The sequence below is a fragment of the Pelodiscus sinensis genome, chromosome 21 (genome assembly GCF_049634645.1).
Source record: "Pelodiscus sinensis isolate JC-2024 chromosome 21, ASM4963464v1, whole genome shotgun sequence".
Classification (NCBI taxonomy): domain Eukaryota; kingdom Metazoa; phylum Chordata; order Testudines; family Trionychidae; genus Pelodiscus; species Pelodiscus sinensis.
The window spans coordinates 27,221,675-27,238,113 of NC_134731.1; the positions used below are offsets into that span (position 1 = coordinate 27,221,675).

Genomic DNA, 16,439 nt, shown 5'->3' on the forward strand with positions numbered 1-16,439 from the left:
TAGCCCCCTAGATTGATCTAGGGAGGCTAATGCGGGCGACCGGAATTGCAAATCAAGCCCGGGATTTAAATATCCCGTGTTTGATTTGCATGTTCCCGGCCGGTCACCATTTTAGAAATTGACTAGCCCGAAGTAACTGCCCGCTTACACGTGGCAGTGAAATGGGATTCCGGAATAAAGCCTCTAAATTGAATTAGCTGGTAAATCTCATTCCATGAGGAATACCACCTAATTCAATTTAGGGCTTTATTCCGGAATCCTGTAGTCAGTTTCTAAAATGGTGACCGGCCGGGAACATGCAAATAAATCACGGGATATTTAAATCCCGGGCTTGATTTGCAATTCCGGTCGCCCTCATTAGCGTCCCTAGATTGATCTAGGGGGCTAGTGTAGACGTACCCTTATTTCAAAATAGCAGCAGTGGAGCACCCATGCTACCACTATTTCAGAATAAGCGTTATTCCTCCTGGAAAGCAGGAATTGTTATTTTGAAATAACGGGTTTGATAGTGTGGCTGCTCCTCTTGTTATATCGAAATAACTCTGTAGCGTAGACCAGGGCTTACGTAACTCCGCAGTCCAATCTGATTGTTAAACAAGGGCTATGTCGTTGATTTTCTCCCTGCTTTCGCATCTCTGTGGCGGGGGACAAAGAGAGGAAGAGTGTATTTCAAACAGATGAAGGAATTATTAATTGACAGCATCTTTTTCCCCCCACCCTTTGCTGCCCATCTAGGTGGAGAATGGTGCTGAGTATATCCTGGAAACCATCGACTCCCTCCAGAAACACTCCTGGGTGGCGGATATCCAGGACTGCATAGACCCTGGGTAAGGCTCCCTGGAGGAAGCTGCCTCCCTGTTACAGACCGCACCTCTCTCTCTCCGAAGAGGAAGGCTTATCCAGTGGTTTGAGCACTGCCTGAGCTGGCGAGAGCCAGAGTTAGTCGCTGCTCTGCCACACACACTGTGAGACCTGGAGAAAGTCCTTTAGTCCCCGGGTACCTCAGCTCCCCCTTCGTGATGACATGGGGATGACAGCACGGCTTTACCTCCCAGTCATGCCAGGAGGATCCATCCGTTGCAAAGACGGCTCAGCTGCCTAGGTCCATTTCCGGAGCAGGCGGCTAAGAGCGGTGTAGCTCCTGCTCTGCTGGGGCTCCGGGGAATGACGCTGAGCAAATTGGATTGCAGCCCATCCATCCCTGCTCCCCAGAACGGACTAATGGGATAGTCCAGTCCTACTGGCATCTCGTGCCCCTGCTTTGCAGGATCCATACGGAAGGGTTGGGAATAGCCGCCTCAGGCGCCTGTCCTGTCTCCTGCTCTAGGTGCTGCCATTCCAGGACAGCTCCGCAGAGAGTGGGGCCAGGTTACGTTTACTCCCTGTGGCTGTGATATCCCAGTGCAGGGGTGGCCAACCAGTTAGGGCAGTGGTCCCCAACCATCTGAGGCTGCCGGGCGCCAGGGGGCGTGGCCGTTCGCCTGCTGGGCGCCAGAGGGCGGGGACACTTGGGCGCCTGGGGGCGGGGCTCCCCCCATAGCCATGCGCCCGGGGCCAGCGCCCCTCCACCCCCAAGTGCCGCACGCCCGGAGCCGCCCCCTCTCCCCGCCCAAGCACTGCGCGCCTGGGGCCGGCCCCCCCCCCCCCCCACGTGCCGCACGCCCAGAGCGCGGGCAGCTAATTCACGACGTTCCCGGGGCAAGCGCTCACCGTGCACCATGCGCCCGGGCTGGCTCCAGCACCATGCATGTGCCACGTGCCTGGGGCCAGGCCAGCCCCGAGCACTTGGCGGGCGCACACAAATGGCCCTGCGGGCACCATGGCGCCCACAGTCACCGTGTTGGGGACCACTGAGTTAGGGTGTGTCTAAACTGACAGAGGGTTGTAGATTAGGCACATTGCTATTGCAAATGAAGCAGGGATTTAAATACCCGGGCTTCATTTGAATAGAAATGGCCGCCGCTTTTTGCAGATGACAATGAAGCACTTTGCCGGCAAAAAGCGGCAGTCTAGATGGGGATCGGTCGACAAAGAAAGCCTTTTCTGACTGATCCCTTATGCCTCGTGCAACGAGGTGTACAGGATCAGTCGGAAAAGGCTTTCCTTGTCGACCAATCCCTGTCTAGACTGCCGCTTTTTGCCGGCAAAGTGCCACGGCAGCAAAAAGCGGTGGCCATTTTTATTCAAATGAAGCACGGGATATTTAAATCCCCGCTTCATCTGCAATAGTGATGTGCCTAATCTACATCCCTCTGTCCTCAGAGTTTAGACACACCCTTAGGGTACGTCTAGACTACATGCCTCTGGCAACAGAGGCATGTAGATTAGGCTACCAGACATAGTAAAATGAAGCGGCGATTTAAATAATTGCCGCTTCATTTAAATTTACATGGCTGCCGCGCTGAGCCGACAAACAGCTGGTCAGTCTGGACGCTCCCCTGCCGACATCAAAGGTATTTGCCGGCCACCCAGGTATGCCTCCTGGGATGAGGTTTACCTGGGCGGTTGACAAATACCTTTGATGTCGGCAGGGGAGCGTCCAGACTGACCAGCTGTTTGTCGGCTCAGCGCGGCAGCCATGTAAATTTAAATGAAGCGGCGATTATTTAAATCGCCGCTTCATTTTACTATGTCCGGTAGCCTAATCTACATGCCTCTAGACGTACCCTTAGAGACTAAGAGCCAAAATAGCTGTGGTTACAGTGGAAAGAGCCACATATTTTATATTTTTTCATATATCTATGGTCACTTATCCATAGATCTTCAGAGAACTTGACAAGGAACAAACATCAAATTAAAAAAAAAACCTTTGAAAATACCGTAATATTCTCTCACGTGAAAAACAAGCATCCCCACCATGTATTTTAAATTGAACACTGCGGCCCTATTATGTCTTGGGAGTTTTTTAAAATTCAACTGTTCTTTAAAGAAACACAGTGTACACCAGGTACAGGCTGATTCTTTTTTTGCCCTGGAATTTAAATATGACATCTGTGTTGGCTGCCTTATTCTGCATCCATGAAGATGTTGAGCTTAAGGTGCTTCAGCTCCCCCAGTGCATCCATCCCTCCCCCAGAGCCAGGCACCTCCAGCCTTCCTGATCTAACCCACCCCTCCTTCAGAGCCAGGCACCCCCAGCCCACCCCCTGCTCTAACCCAATGCCTGGGTCTCATCGAAGCTGCCGCCGCAGCCATGCGCTTCTCCCTCCAGGTGCTGGGGCACGTGCGCAGAGCGACGTGAGCAGTCTGGGCGCGTGGCTCTGAACGAGCCATAACCCTATGAGTAGCATTCCTTTGAGCAAAAGGCCACATGTGGCCTGTGAGCTGTGGGTTGGCCACCCCGTCCCAGTACATTACTCTGCTTTGTGAAGGTCCCTCACATGACAGTCTGGGGGTGACTCGATTTCACACCTAACCATGCTCTTCTTTGTGATCTGGCGTATCCTGCTCTGCGTTATAGGCCCCTCCTGGACTCCCCAAAAGTGCAAGGGCTACGTGGGCATGGGATCGAACAAGAGAGCCCGCAGATACAAACTCATTCCCCAGAGTTAGTTTTGGGGTGCACAGCCTCCCCCTCATGCAGTCATCAGATAGCCCCCTAACCGCTCGGGTTGGGTTCTGCATGGATTTCCAGTGGGGTTTTTCTGCATTGATCACCGGATTCATCGTAAGGCCCGTACAGAACTCGCCTAAGGGGAATCTTTTAGACAGTCATTCCCATGGCTCCCTGCGGGTTTTGACTCTGCCTAGAAGGCGGTGCTTCAGGGAGCTGTCCTGGGGCCTCTGTTGCTCAGCATTAGTGGGACAGGGGAGATCCCAACTGACTAGTTAGGAATGGGCATGACTAAGGCTAAGGTCCTAGTCTGCAAGGTGAACGTTTAGACCAGACCTCTCACATCGGCTCAGCTTCCAACAATTCAGTTCTCCTGCCTGTGGCATTTGGACGTTGGCAGCCTCGCAGCAGGAGCTCTGTCTGGACAGAGACAATGGAGGGTGGAGGCTTCTGTGTAGGGACCCCTGCTGAAAATCAATCCCCCAAGTTGAGCATGTGGCAATTTATATGATGTTCAGGGCTCCACACCAGAGTCTTACTCCGACTCCCGTAAGCCTCACTGTACAAGGAGTAAGGGAAGTCGGCGGAAGAGCGCTCTATTTCAAAATAAGTGCTGGGTAGACGCTCCCTATTTTGAACTAAGCTATTTTGAAGTAAGCTGCAAACCATAGAATGAAAGTTGCAGCTCCCTGTATCTCATCTGTCTTCTCCCAGATGAACCAGAGAGGCCTGTCTCCACTTCTCCAGAGATCACACTGCAGAGATCCATCTCCCAGGGTTCGATTTGGTGTGTCTAGTTAGGACCTGCTAAATCAACTGCTGATGGTGCCCTTGTGTTGCGAGGAGTAAGGGAAGCCAATGAAAGAGTTTCTCCTGTTGACCTCCCACAGCGGGGACGCCACAGAAGTTCGACCTAAGGTACATCAACTCCAGCTATGTTATTCTCGTAGCTAGAGTTGTGTATCTGAGGTCAACTTTCTCCCTGGGTATAGACCTGGCCTGAGAGGGGTTGTGAAGCTGGCTTGTTTATCCTGCCCTCGCTCCTGGAGATCCCTATGCTTGCTGCCATCCCAGTACAGCTTTGCGGAGAGCTGGGAGTAGGTTACATTTACTCCAAGATCAGTTCTTTGCTCCTGTGGTTGAGCAAAAAGAAAAGGGGAAAAACGGCACAAAAAAGAGTCACTGCACTTTTAAATCCCCACGCTTCCCTCCACTAGATGCGGCAGGGGAAGGATGTCTGAAGTGGCCTTCCGTCCAAGAAAAACAGAAAATACTGGACAGTTTATATTCTACATGTCCGGTATTTTCTGGTTTTTTTCACCGAACAGAGGCTGCAAATACCGAACTGTGCGGGGCAATACCAGACACCTGGCCACCCTACCCTCAGCTTTGGTGGGCTTTGGTGCCCTGTTAGCTCCGCTCCCAGCTGCCGACAAGCTCTGCCACTGGGACTCTCTTAAACCAGCAACAGCCGTGATCCGGCCGTATCAGAGAGTCCTGGACCACAGAGGTTCAACCTGTAGCAAAACAAGGCCCCTCCCACTCCGCCTGCTCTCCCAGTGCTTGTGTGGCCCATTGCTTAGCGGGTGGGGGGCGTCCCCCTCTGTCCTGAGAGCCGCAGAGGATGAGTCCCTTCCCGCCTGCAATGTGAGTGCTTCCAGGAGCCGAGTCCCTGAGTCCCTCCCTGTCACCAGCTCCAGAGGTCTGGCTCTCCAGCCTGAGCAGCTCCTGTTTGTAGCTCGGTAGGCCCCAGGGGAGATCCTGTGTGTCAGCCGATATGGTGGCCATCACGTAAGCGGGAGGTATCGGTGTCTGGAATCCTGGATGTTTTGCACACGCTCACCACCATGTTACAGTCAGTTCTTCCTGCCATTACAACTGGATACAGCCTCTGTCTTCACATCCTCTCGTGCTGTGGTGGTGTGCCACTGTTTAGACAGCTGCTGCCTTCTACCTCAGAGATGGTTGGGTTTCCCTGGCAGGCGGTGATTCCTGCGTGAGCAGCCTACACCCAGCGTGGCATGGTGTCCGTCAGGTTGGAAACGCTGTAGAAATGGAAGCTATTGTCTTAATATCACTGAGGGCACATCTACAGCGCAACATTATTTCGGCATAACTAGCGTTATTTCGAAATAACTTAGTCGGCATCTACACAGCAGGCAGTTATTTCTAAATGTGTAAATACTGTCAAGCTGGAGGACTTCTTACTCCGACTCCCGTAAGCCTCACTGTACAAGGAGTAAGGGAAGTCGGCGGAAGAGCGCTCTATTTCTAAATAAGTGTGAGTAGTCGCTCCGTATTTTGAACTAAGCTATTTTGAAGTAAGCTGCACAATTGACGTAGCTCAGTTTGCGTCGCTTATTTCGAGTTAAGCCCTGCAGCGTAAATGCACCCGAGGATTTAAAGGGGGGGAAAAAGGATAGACTCAAGCGATCATGGAAAAGGTGCCAACACCTTAACAAACATCTCACAGTGGCCACTAGACTTATTTGCTTTGGCGTTAGCTGCCTTTCCGCAGCATAAGGCTCCATTCTCATTCCAAGCACGTCTGGAATTCGAAGCTGTTCGCTGGGGGGGATCCCCTGGTGGCTCGGTTGTGAAGGGAAGAACTGTGGAAGGAGGAGTCTTTTGTTTCTTATTGAGTCATTGCCTTGGGAGCCCATTGTACATGTTCTGCTTCCCTAGCGAGGATGTTCAGGAGCCTCCGGCTGAGAGAGCCCAGCCCACAGGACAGGAGAGTTCATGCCAAGGGGGTGGGTGTTCAAGGGCTGGTCTGGAGTCTAGAGGGACACGTTAGTACACTGCCCTGCAGCTTGCAAAGTGTGGTGTTCAGGGCATAAGCCAAGGGATAGGAGCCAGGACCCCTGGCTCGGCCACTGCCATGCTCTGTGGCTACAGGTAAACAATTGGACAGCCACTCCTGCCTCCCCATTTGCCTATGGGGGGTAAATACTTTGCCTCCCTTGCAGGAGAAAGGGCCCTGATCCAGTATCCTGCATGCATGTGCTTAACTTCCCATCCTGCTGCCCTCCAAGGGACCCTGCATGACCCCGAAGCTAATCATGGGCCTAAGTATTTGTAGCATCAGGAGCCAGGTTTATAGAGCTCTCTGGGATATTTAACACACCTGGCTGGCCCTGAGAGTGAATTGTCATTCATCTTGTGTGGGTGGTGCTTGATCCTTTTGCCAAGAGTCAGAACCGGAAACCTTCTCGTCAATGCCCTGTCAACTCACGTTCTGCAGAGTTGTTGGGTTTTTTTTAAGGGTTGCAGTTGAGTGACTCTGACTGCTGATTCTTTCGCTGGTCACTAAATAATTCAGCAGCTCCCTGCCAAACCATTACCGGGAACACAAACCACTTCCTGTGCTGCCTGCTAGCACGTGTCCTGGTTAAGCTGCAGGCTGTTGCTCCAGCACTAACGGAGACTGGGGTGCACCCCACCGCTATGGGGCAATCGGGAGCATCTGAGCTAGAAATAGGATTTCAAGAGAACGTGGCTTTTGGCATTACAGTGGCGACAGAATAAAGAGATGGGCCTGGCTGGGACTGACGGGGGGAGTCCGAGATGCGCACACTGCTCCCACACGGTGCGGGGTTAATTGGTCTGCTGTGCCTCTATTGGATTGGCTGCTGCTGCCACCCCTAGAGTCCGTGTCTCCCTGTCCGCCAGCCCTGTCTTGCTCCCACTCCACACCCTGATGCTGAACATTGGCTCCCCCATCTCCAGAGGAGTGTCTTCCATCTCTGGGGTTGGCCTGGCGTCATCTCTCCCACCTGCCCTCCTTCCCCTGCCTGCCCCCACCCGTTCGGTCCCCGATGCTCTCTCTGAATTCAGCTTCCAACCCAAATGGCCTCCGAGTCACCACCATCGCTGGGCGAGCACCGCTGTGCCTGGCAAGCAAGCTGCAGCAGCCGTCCGGCAAAGCTGGGATCAGTAGTTTCATTTGGCCCCCATGCTGGTGGCAGGGCAGCCCCAGTATTTGCGTGGGGATGAGCACTGGAGAGCTGAGGTTTGTACCAGGAAGGCCAAAGCTGTGCAGGGAGCCGTGCGACAAACAGCTGGGGAGTTCAGAGCGCCTAGCAAAAGGACAGGCAGAACAAGGGGAAGAGGAGCTGCAGCCAAGGGCCACCTTGCATCTGGGAGTGGAGAGGGAGGGCTCTAGCCTAGACCTGTGAAGCAAGGCAGATGGCAGGGGACGGAAGTGGGGCATACAGGGAGAAGGTGGGAGTGGACTGTGCTGGCCAGGAGTGAGCAGTAGGTAGGAAGATGGGCGAGAAGGAGCAATGGGCCCCGTGAGAAACTGATACCCAGAACGTCCAGGGTTTTCTCTGCATCAGCTCCTCTGTCCTGGAGCCTCGGTCTGAGCCTCCTTCAGAGACGTGCTTTGTGCACAGTTGGTCCAAATTCTTTTTTCTCCACTGGGAAAAAACCAAACAAAAAAACCCCCTTGTTTTCGTTGGCATTTTCGAAGCCTTTCACTGCAAACTGAAAGATTTGGGCAAAAAATGGAAAGATTGTGTCCAAAGTATTTTGACTGGGAAAAATGAAAGCTTCTGCAGGAACTTTTTTTGCCCCCCAAAAAAAAAATGTTTTAGTCCAACCTCCCCACCCCCAGTTTTTCATCAAAAAACATTGGCTAGCAGACTTTTAGCAAGCCCCATCTCCGTGCCCTTCTTCTGTGCTTTGCATTAGGGCCAACATATCCTGGATGCTTGGGTGATTTGGCAGCGTGGGCCTGCAATTCTGTCTGTGTTTTTTAATACCTGAGGTCCATCCCAATGCCCCACGCTTCCCCGGGAGGCCTATTGATACTGCAGAGAGCTCGTGTGAATTCTGCTGGTCCTCCAGGAACTAGAAATGTGATCCACTCCTTTCTGAGCGCAGCCAACTGAGTGCCTGGAGCTAGAACTTGCCCAGCCAAATGGGTTCCATTTCCCACCTCAGAGTGGAAATTCTTTCCCCACTCCCTCCCGGCGAGGCAGGTGCCCTCAGAGAGTGATGGCCTGGTTTGCTCTGTTTCTTTCCTCGCAGGGACAGCGGAGATGACATTGAACTTTCCTCCTGTGTGCAGGGAGCCTGCCTGCCAGGCAGGGTGCCCTCCTGCAGCTGCGAATTTCTGGCTGATGGTAAGGGACAAACAGAGGCGATCCCCAGCAATGCTGGGTTCGGAGGTGGGGCCTCGTGGGGAGTTAGGCTGGGTTCCAGGGTGACAACGCAGCAGACCATAGAAAGATCGCAAAATGTGGGCACGACTCCCCACCCCTTCGGGAGCTGTTCTCATCCAGGATGCAGCCGCGCTGATCTGACAGGCCAGGGATGCAGGCCAAACATCCAGCCCTTCTGATTCCACTAAAATCCCCTTCTTTCTTGGGCTCGGTTGCCAGCAGCCGATCCTAGCCTGGCCCCAGTAGACTCCTCGTCCTGCCTCTCCCTATAGAAATGGAGGGCAAGGGGATTGAGAACTGCACGGGAGGGGGGTACCTCTGGCTCTCTGCGCTCTGCTGAGCATCGGACGAGCCCTTCCCACTCCCACGGGAACCTCACAGCACCGTTGTCACTAGTCACCGCAGAACGGCCCGTTGGAGCCTGAACGATCTCTCTCACTTCTAGGGAGCCTTCCGGGGCAGGGTAGGAACAGGTTGGCAGGGAGGTGTAGGGAAGGGGTAAAGTGGTTCTCGTTGTCTGGACCCATTCTCTGATCAATGGAAAACTGCAGTCTCTCCGGGGACCAGTCTGGCACTAACTAACCTGACATGCTAAATCAGCAGATGATCTTCCTTCCTCTCTAATAGGAGCAGAGCACATAGAGGATAATGCACCTAGTCATTTAGTACTGAACATGGTGCTGAGCACTTGTAATATTTGTAAGCCTCTGTTTGCCTCAGTTTCCCCTATAAAGAATCATAGAATTGGAAGGGACCTTAAGAGGTCATCAAGGCCAGTCCCCTGCCCCCACGGCAGGACCAAGCATTATCTGGACCATCCCTGAAAAACGTCTGTCTAACCTGCTCTTAAAAATCTCCAGTGATGGAGATCCCACAACCTCCCTAAACAATGTATTCCAGCGCTTAACCACCTAAAGCTCCCTTGCTGCAGTGTAATTCCATTGCTTCTTGTCCTAGCCTCAGAGCTTAAGGAGAATAATTTATCTCCCTGCTCCTTGTAACACCCTGTTCGGTCCCTGGAAGTTTTGTATGGCTACTGAGTGGGGGCAGGAGGGAGGACTAAGTTGGCTCTGAGGCTAAGAGGGGTGTGGGTGGGGACTGGCTGAAGCCAGCACCCTGGCACTGGTCAACCCTGTCTCAGTGGAAAACGCACCTAGGGAAGCAGTGACCCAGAGGGAGATGGAGCGCCCCCACCTCTTAGCCAGGAAGCTGAGCACAGACCCCGACCTGAGGTCAAAGGGCTGGAAGGTGTGAAGTGGGGGGTACACTGTTGGCTCCTGAGGAACCTGGGGGCTCTCACACGGGAATGGGCTAAGGAGGGCAGGCTGAGGCTATGTCTACGCTGCAGGTTTTTGTCAGCAGAGAGTATGCTAATGAAGTGCTCATTAGCATTTGTTGCACTATCATTTACATATTCTTTGCCAATGCTTTTTGCACAAGAGGTGTTTGCGCAAAAACAAGCAGTGTAGACGGGTCCGTTTTCTGCAAAAAAACCCTTTTGTGCAAGATTCCTTTTGCCTCAGGAGGCATATAGGGTCTTGTGCAAAAGGGTATTATGTGCGCAAAACGGACCCATTTACACTGCTTGTTTTGGCGCAAAACCTCTTGTGCAAAAAGCATCAGCAGAGAATATGCAAATGACAGCGTGACAAACGCTAATGAGCACTTCATTAGCATACTCTCTGCTGACAAATACCTGCAGTGTAGACAGAGCCTGAATGAGGCAGAGCGGGAAAATGGAGTTTGAGGACAGCTGGGCTGGGGCTCTGGGCTAGCCAGGCCGTGCTGTGCTTTCATCAGTCCTCGGTGAGGAACTTTCTCCACTGCGGTCCAGGTGGCTAAGAAATCCGCCTGTTTTGACAACACTGCCTGAGAGTCCCTGTAAATACTGGTGAGGTAGATACACCCCAAGGGGTGGGCACGTCTCAACCAGGTGTGGCTCTCGGATGGACTTGCTGAGCTACACTCGCGGTGTGTGAAGCAGGAGTGCGGGAGCCCCCGAGGGTCACTCTTGGGAGGCTGTGTGGCTTACCCTGAAGTGGGGGGGCTTGGCCCCTCAAAGGGAAGAGACCAAAGCTGCGGGGGTCGCACTGATCCTGTGGGTCCAGGGCCGGCCCTGTGGTTTGAGCTTTCGTCCATTGATGTCTGCATTCCTTTCAGGCGTGCACAGGACTCCTGACCGATGTGCCGTGCTCGCCAGCCACCCGGCCGCCCCAGCTGCTGCCACTGTCATCTCAGCCCCTCATGGCCGGGCCAGGGACTCCTCTGGGGAACATCTGGCCCATGTGCCACTGGAAAACTTCCTGCAGACTCTAGAGTCGCCAACCCTCAGCAGTCATTTAGCAGGTACCTGCAGGGCTCCAAGAGGGTTGGGGGGCAGGAGCCAGGTTAGCCACCTTCCAGCTGACTTGCTTCATGTGACACACTTGCTAAAAGAAAAGGGGGAAATCCCATTGAAATGAAATGTGGGTTTTTCTTGAGCAAGCACCAAGCAGAACTTCCGCGTTCTGACTAAGGAGGAAGATGTGAGGAGGCAGGGCCAAAGGGGGGGATTAAAGAAAGGGATGTTAACAGGGACAGGTGTTCGGGGAGGGGCCGATTTGTGGGGTGGATGTCCTTGGGATGATGGACTCAGGAATAAAGCTGGGGAGGAAGAGGTGGTGATGGTGGGCTGGATATGCAGGCAGGAAGGGATGAGTGCACCCAATTCTACCTTGCATGTGGCACTGGCCAAGTTGTCCTGGTCCCAGCCAGGCTGCCTCAGCCCTAGCTCAGCGGCCCTGGCCCCAGCCGGCTTCCCCTGCTGGACTGCTGCGGCTCTGCCCCACTGTCAGGCTGGCATGCAGCCCCGGTCAGGCTGCCCCGGTCCCAGCTGGGTTGCCCCAACCCTGGCTTCCCTGCTGCCACTGGGTTGCCACGGTTCCAGCCCCTCTACCACCAGCCTTGCCATGCATGGGGCTCCCAGGAACTGGCTCTCCTGCCCCGGGGCTCTGCTGGCCCATGGATGTTGCCGGGCCAGAGATCCCCAGTTCATAGAGGTGCGACCTGTCTACAAACTCTCCTTCCTAACCTGCCTTTGCTACCCATCAAACATTTTTCTGCCTTGCCCGGCCACTCCTCCATTGAGTAGAGTAGCTCAGCCACCCAGAAGCCAGTCTGCATAGCTACACAGGGGCGCATTTCAGACATACACGCTCCTCTGTGTTCGATTCAGACCTCATCTTCCCAGCATGTGTAGCATAACACCTTGGTCCCGCTGCCGGCTGGAATCGCCAGAACTTCTACCAGAGCCCTGCAGCCTACTCCCTGCTGCCGCCATCCCTTGCTAAAGACGAACATGCATTTTACTCTCTAAACGGCCTTTCTTTTACCCCTTCCCAACTGTGCCAGGGGAGGAGAGCGAGGCAGACGTGGAGATCAACCTCTCAGATTTCCCCTGGTTCCACGGGACGCTGTCACGGATCAAAGCTGCCCAGCTGGTGCTCTTTGGTGGGACCAGGAGTCACGGTCTATTTGTCATTCGGCAGAGTGAAACTCGACCAGGCGAATACGTGCTGACGTTTAACTTCCAGGGGAAAGCAAAGGCAAGTGTCATTGTGATGCGGATGATTCCGCTGGTTTTAAAACTCACTGTTAGAAGAGAACAGGCTGGCCTAGAGGTGGATGGAATAACAGGGCACCTTTCTCACTGGTCTTTGAGTATGTCTTGGGTCTGGCTTGCCTGGGATGCGAGTGAGCAACAAATGAACCCCAAGTTCCACCTTGTTAGCTTAGTTAGTACATAAATACATCTGTCAATTGCCTGACCCTTTAAGACCTACTTTAGTAATGTGAATGCCCCATAATGCTTAATTACAACTACGAGTATGTCTACACTACAGAGTTTTGTCGGAAAAACAGCCGTTTTTCCGACAAAACCTGAGTTACGTCCACACTGCAGTCGCGTTCTTCTGAAAGTAAACCGAAAGAACAGAGGAGTTTTTCCGGCATTGGTAATTCTCTTTCTACGAGAACGAAGCCTTTTTCTGAAAGAGCTCTGACAGGGAAGAGGGAGTTCTTTCGGAAGAAGAGGAAAAAGCACAGGTGCCCTGATAGCCACTCCGTCCATAGTAATCACAGCTTAAATGCGAGATAGCGTCCGTTCAGTGTGGACGCTATCTTTCGATCACTTTTTCAATGCGCTTTTGTTGTGTGGATGCTCTCTTTCGGAAGTTTTTTCGGAAGATGACTTCCGAAAAAAGGTTTTTCCGAAAAAAGCCCGCAGTCTAGACATAGTCTCAGTGATTAATATAATTTCACCCATCCGTTTACTGTTTACAGCTTTTAGCTGATGTAGGCAGGTCTCACACCACAAAACTCTGTGAATCAGCAACTTGCAAAGGATACAGGCGATGTGACCCTGAATGTATATGTCAGGGCAGATAAAGGCACAAGGAAGAGAGCATTGTTAACACAGAGGCATTACAAAGTTACATCTTGGGTACAGCTGCATGCTCCTCTATCCTGAGCAAGGAGGAGGAATCAAAACTAGCCTGTAAATCTATAGAAGCAGGGTCTGCCTGTGCTGTGCCCCATTACCATGGTCGCATTTTCCAAGACATTTAACCCTTACACACACTAATACTCGCTAGTTCTCCCGTTTGTCTTCCACGTCTCAGTGACATGTAGCAGGCAGGGAATGGGACAGGGAGCTTTGTCAGGGAGCTTGTCTGATTACTGCGGGGCTCTGAAGTAAGATATTCTGCTGACTTCTGAAAAGATGCTTGGAAGGGACTGTGACGTAGTGGGGGGTACCTTGCTGGTTGCTATGCTGGGCAGTGGGTTGTGAGTGACTGTCCAGCAGCCAGTGGAGGTCACTCACAACCCACTGCCCAGCATAGCAACCAGCAAGGTACCCCCCCTACGTCACAGGGTCATTATTGATGGGGCTTTGGTGAGATTGCCGAGGTCCCCAAATGCAAATGACCCTTGCCCTCTGCCCTTGAAACCATCTTTCATGCGAGGATGATGGCCAAGGATCCATTCCATCTGTTGCTGAAATGTCGCCACCTCTGCAGAGGAACATAGCAGCTGTTTAAAACACATGGCCACCGCCACATAACAAACTAGGGCAGGAAGGGAAGAGAAATCCCATCCATCTCCCAGTGATTCTCCATCATTTTAGTGTTGTGCTCCATGAGGGGGAGTGAAAAAAGCTAACATGTGCATGGCCTTTCATCCAGAGATCTGCATGGTTACCAGAACAGGAAGCACTCCACAAACTAGTACGAGTATCTCACTCTCTTCATTGTTATGAAGAGCACTCACTCACTCAAAGCACTTTTCAGAGGAGGTCAGTATCATTGCCCCCTTCTTACAGATGGGGAAACTGAGGCACAAGATGGGCGATGACTTGCTTCAAGTCCCCCAGCAGGCCAATGGCAGGGTCAGGAATAGACTCACCCATGTATCGAGCTGTAACACTGCACATCAGCCTTGCCCACAGACTCTCGAGACAAAGCTCTCCTGACTTTCAGTGGTAGCAGCACCCTTGTATCTGAAGAGAAGATGGAGAACTATGAGATGAACAGGGATCAGCACAGCATCACTGGAATGCAGCTAGTTCTGGGGTGGAACACTGACACCTTTTAACAGATGCAGAAATACTGATCTGCGAGCCAGTACCAAGGGTACATTGAGTAGATAAACGTGTACTAGCTTAGTTTGATCAGGCTGCCAAGCCTTGGAGTGCAGGCAGCAGGAGGGGCTAGCCATTCTGACACCATCGCATCCAAGACCTAGGCCCATATGCAGGCCATTGGCCCATCCTGTCACCCACAGCACTGTGGTTATCTTCAGTGGGCAGCTCTAACTAAGCTAGTACACGGATACCTCCTCGGTGTGCCCTTGTAAGCTGTACCTCAGTATTTCTGGGCATGTTACACATGTAGCTGCAGGGCAGACGTATCCAGAGAGCAATATGAACATTTGGCAGCCGATTGAAAGCGAGGAAGGGGTTGTCAGATGGCTGCCAGAACTGGAATTCCCAGGATGCTGTGGCTGCCACCCCCTCCCCTTACAAAGGGGGCTCTGAAGGAAGCTGGATGTTCGCCTGCTAGAGCCGTCCAAGGAGCCCGTGGGAAGCCGTGCTGCTAGGGGAGAGTGAATGAGCCACTTGACAGAGGGGGTGGGGGGTACGTGGAGAACAGCCCTGCAGGATTACAGTGCAGGAGGAAGTGTTGGCTCAGGATGCTGCCAGAGGGGGCACTGGCAGATCCGCTCTACTGAAGAAGGTGTAAAATGCCCTAGGCCAGTGTTTCCCAACCAGCGGTACAAGTACCTCGGGGCACTCGAGAGACGTCTGCGGGACACATCAACACAGCTGACATTTGGAGAAAACTGAATGTTTGTTTTAAGCTTTCCAGCGCTTTATTATTTTTGTACCTTTTACACCCAACATTTTCATCGCCCGCCCGGCTACGGTTAAGTTGTTTAAACAAATGTGTTGCAATGGTAGAAAACAAATGTGTGTCTGAAAACTGTAGGTATGGGGGGCACTTATAATTGTGTTTTGTTGAAAAAGGGGTACTTGATAAAAAAAGGCAGAGAAACACTGCCCTGGGCGACCCCAAACTACCCACTCTGCCAGTAGCCTTCATGGCTTAGTCTCCGGGCTCAGTCCCCAGAAGGAGTTAGCCCCCTACTGCAAGAAATGCTGCTGCCATCTAGGTCTCTCAGTCTGGCCACTCCGAATGCCAAGCTGGGCAGTGGAAATCTCGCAAGTTTGACCGTGCTTGTACTCTGCAAAGGCAGGAAGGCTTGAAAAGAAACAATGTTGGCAGATCCCTGTCCCCATACCAGCCTGCCAGGAATGTCACAATAGAAAGATCAGAGCAAGGCCTGCTTTTATTTTTTTTCCTTCTTCTTCTTTTTAGATAAGGCCTGTTTGTTCTTGCCTGGCGGGTTGGCTTTTTGTGTGTCTAATGCAGACCCCTTTTTAGGCAGAGTATGAATCATGTGCCCCAGATTAAGCATGTACTAGGTCTGCAGAGTGCAACCCGTGGGTTTGTTTTTTGGGTTTTTTTTTGCTCCTAGAGCCACGAATGAAGAAAGGTTGAGCACTTCTGTATTAGGTGATTCTGTCTCACAAGATTTGATTTCTCGCACTCATTGTAGTAGGGATCGCGTCTGCTCTTCCGATGTCTTTTGCAGAAGAGCAGACTTGCTCTTTTGGAAGCCCTGTCTTCCTCGTGCCATGAGGAAGAAGGGCTCTTCTGAAAGAGTTTTTTTCTGATATTTGGCCCAGTGGAGACGGGCCAAAATTTGGAAAGGCCTTTTCCGACAAAACTATCAGAAAAAGGGACCAATTTACGTACCTTTTTCCGATTAAAAAGCAGCAATGTAGACATAGCCGCAGCCATGGATCAGCAGCCAGATAGCCTGCATCCCAGTGAAAGGCTGACATGGCTGAATTGTCCTGTGGGAGAAAGGATCCCAGCAGAAGAACATGGATCTAGTGCATAGATCAGGGGACACCTCTGGAGATCTGCAATCTATTTCTCCACTGCCACTGACTCACTGAGCAACCACAGGCAGGTTACTCAACCCCTTTCTGTGCAGCTCCTCTGCAAAACTGGGCTGATACTTAGCTCTCTTACTAAAGTGCTTTGAGATCACTGGATTAAAATCACTCCCTTTTGTTCTGTTTTTGCTTGGCATTGATCACTCTAAACACTTAG

The 16,439-nt window shown here is 52.3% G+C and overlaps 1 protein-coding gene across 4 annotated transcripts in view; it reads left to right on the forward strand.

The window, feature by feature from the left end:
• Positions 1-16,439, forward strand: part of SH2B2 (SH2B adaptor protein 2) — an 81,602-nt gene that overhangs the window by 58,896 nt on the left and 6,267 nt on the right. For all 4 annotated transcript variants that reach the window (XM_075904411.1, XM_006114232.4, XM_075904410.1 and 1 more), the window contains exons 4-7: positions 736-827; positions 8,588-8,682; positions 10,882-11,067; positions 12,112-12,305. In XM_075904411.1, coding sequence (XP_075760526.1) covers positions 736-827; positions 8,588-8,682; positions 10,882-11,067; positions 12,112-12,305 — 567 coding nt within the window. The remainder of the gene's footprint in view (positions 1-735; positions 828-8,587; positions 8,683-10,881; positions 11,068-12,111; positions 12,306-16,439) is intronic.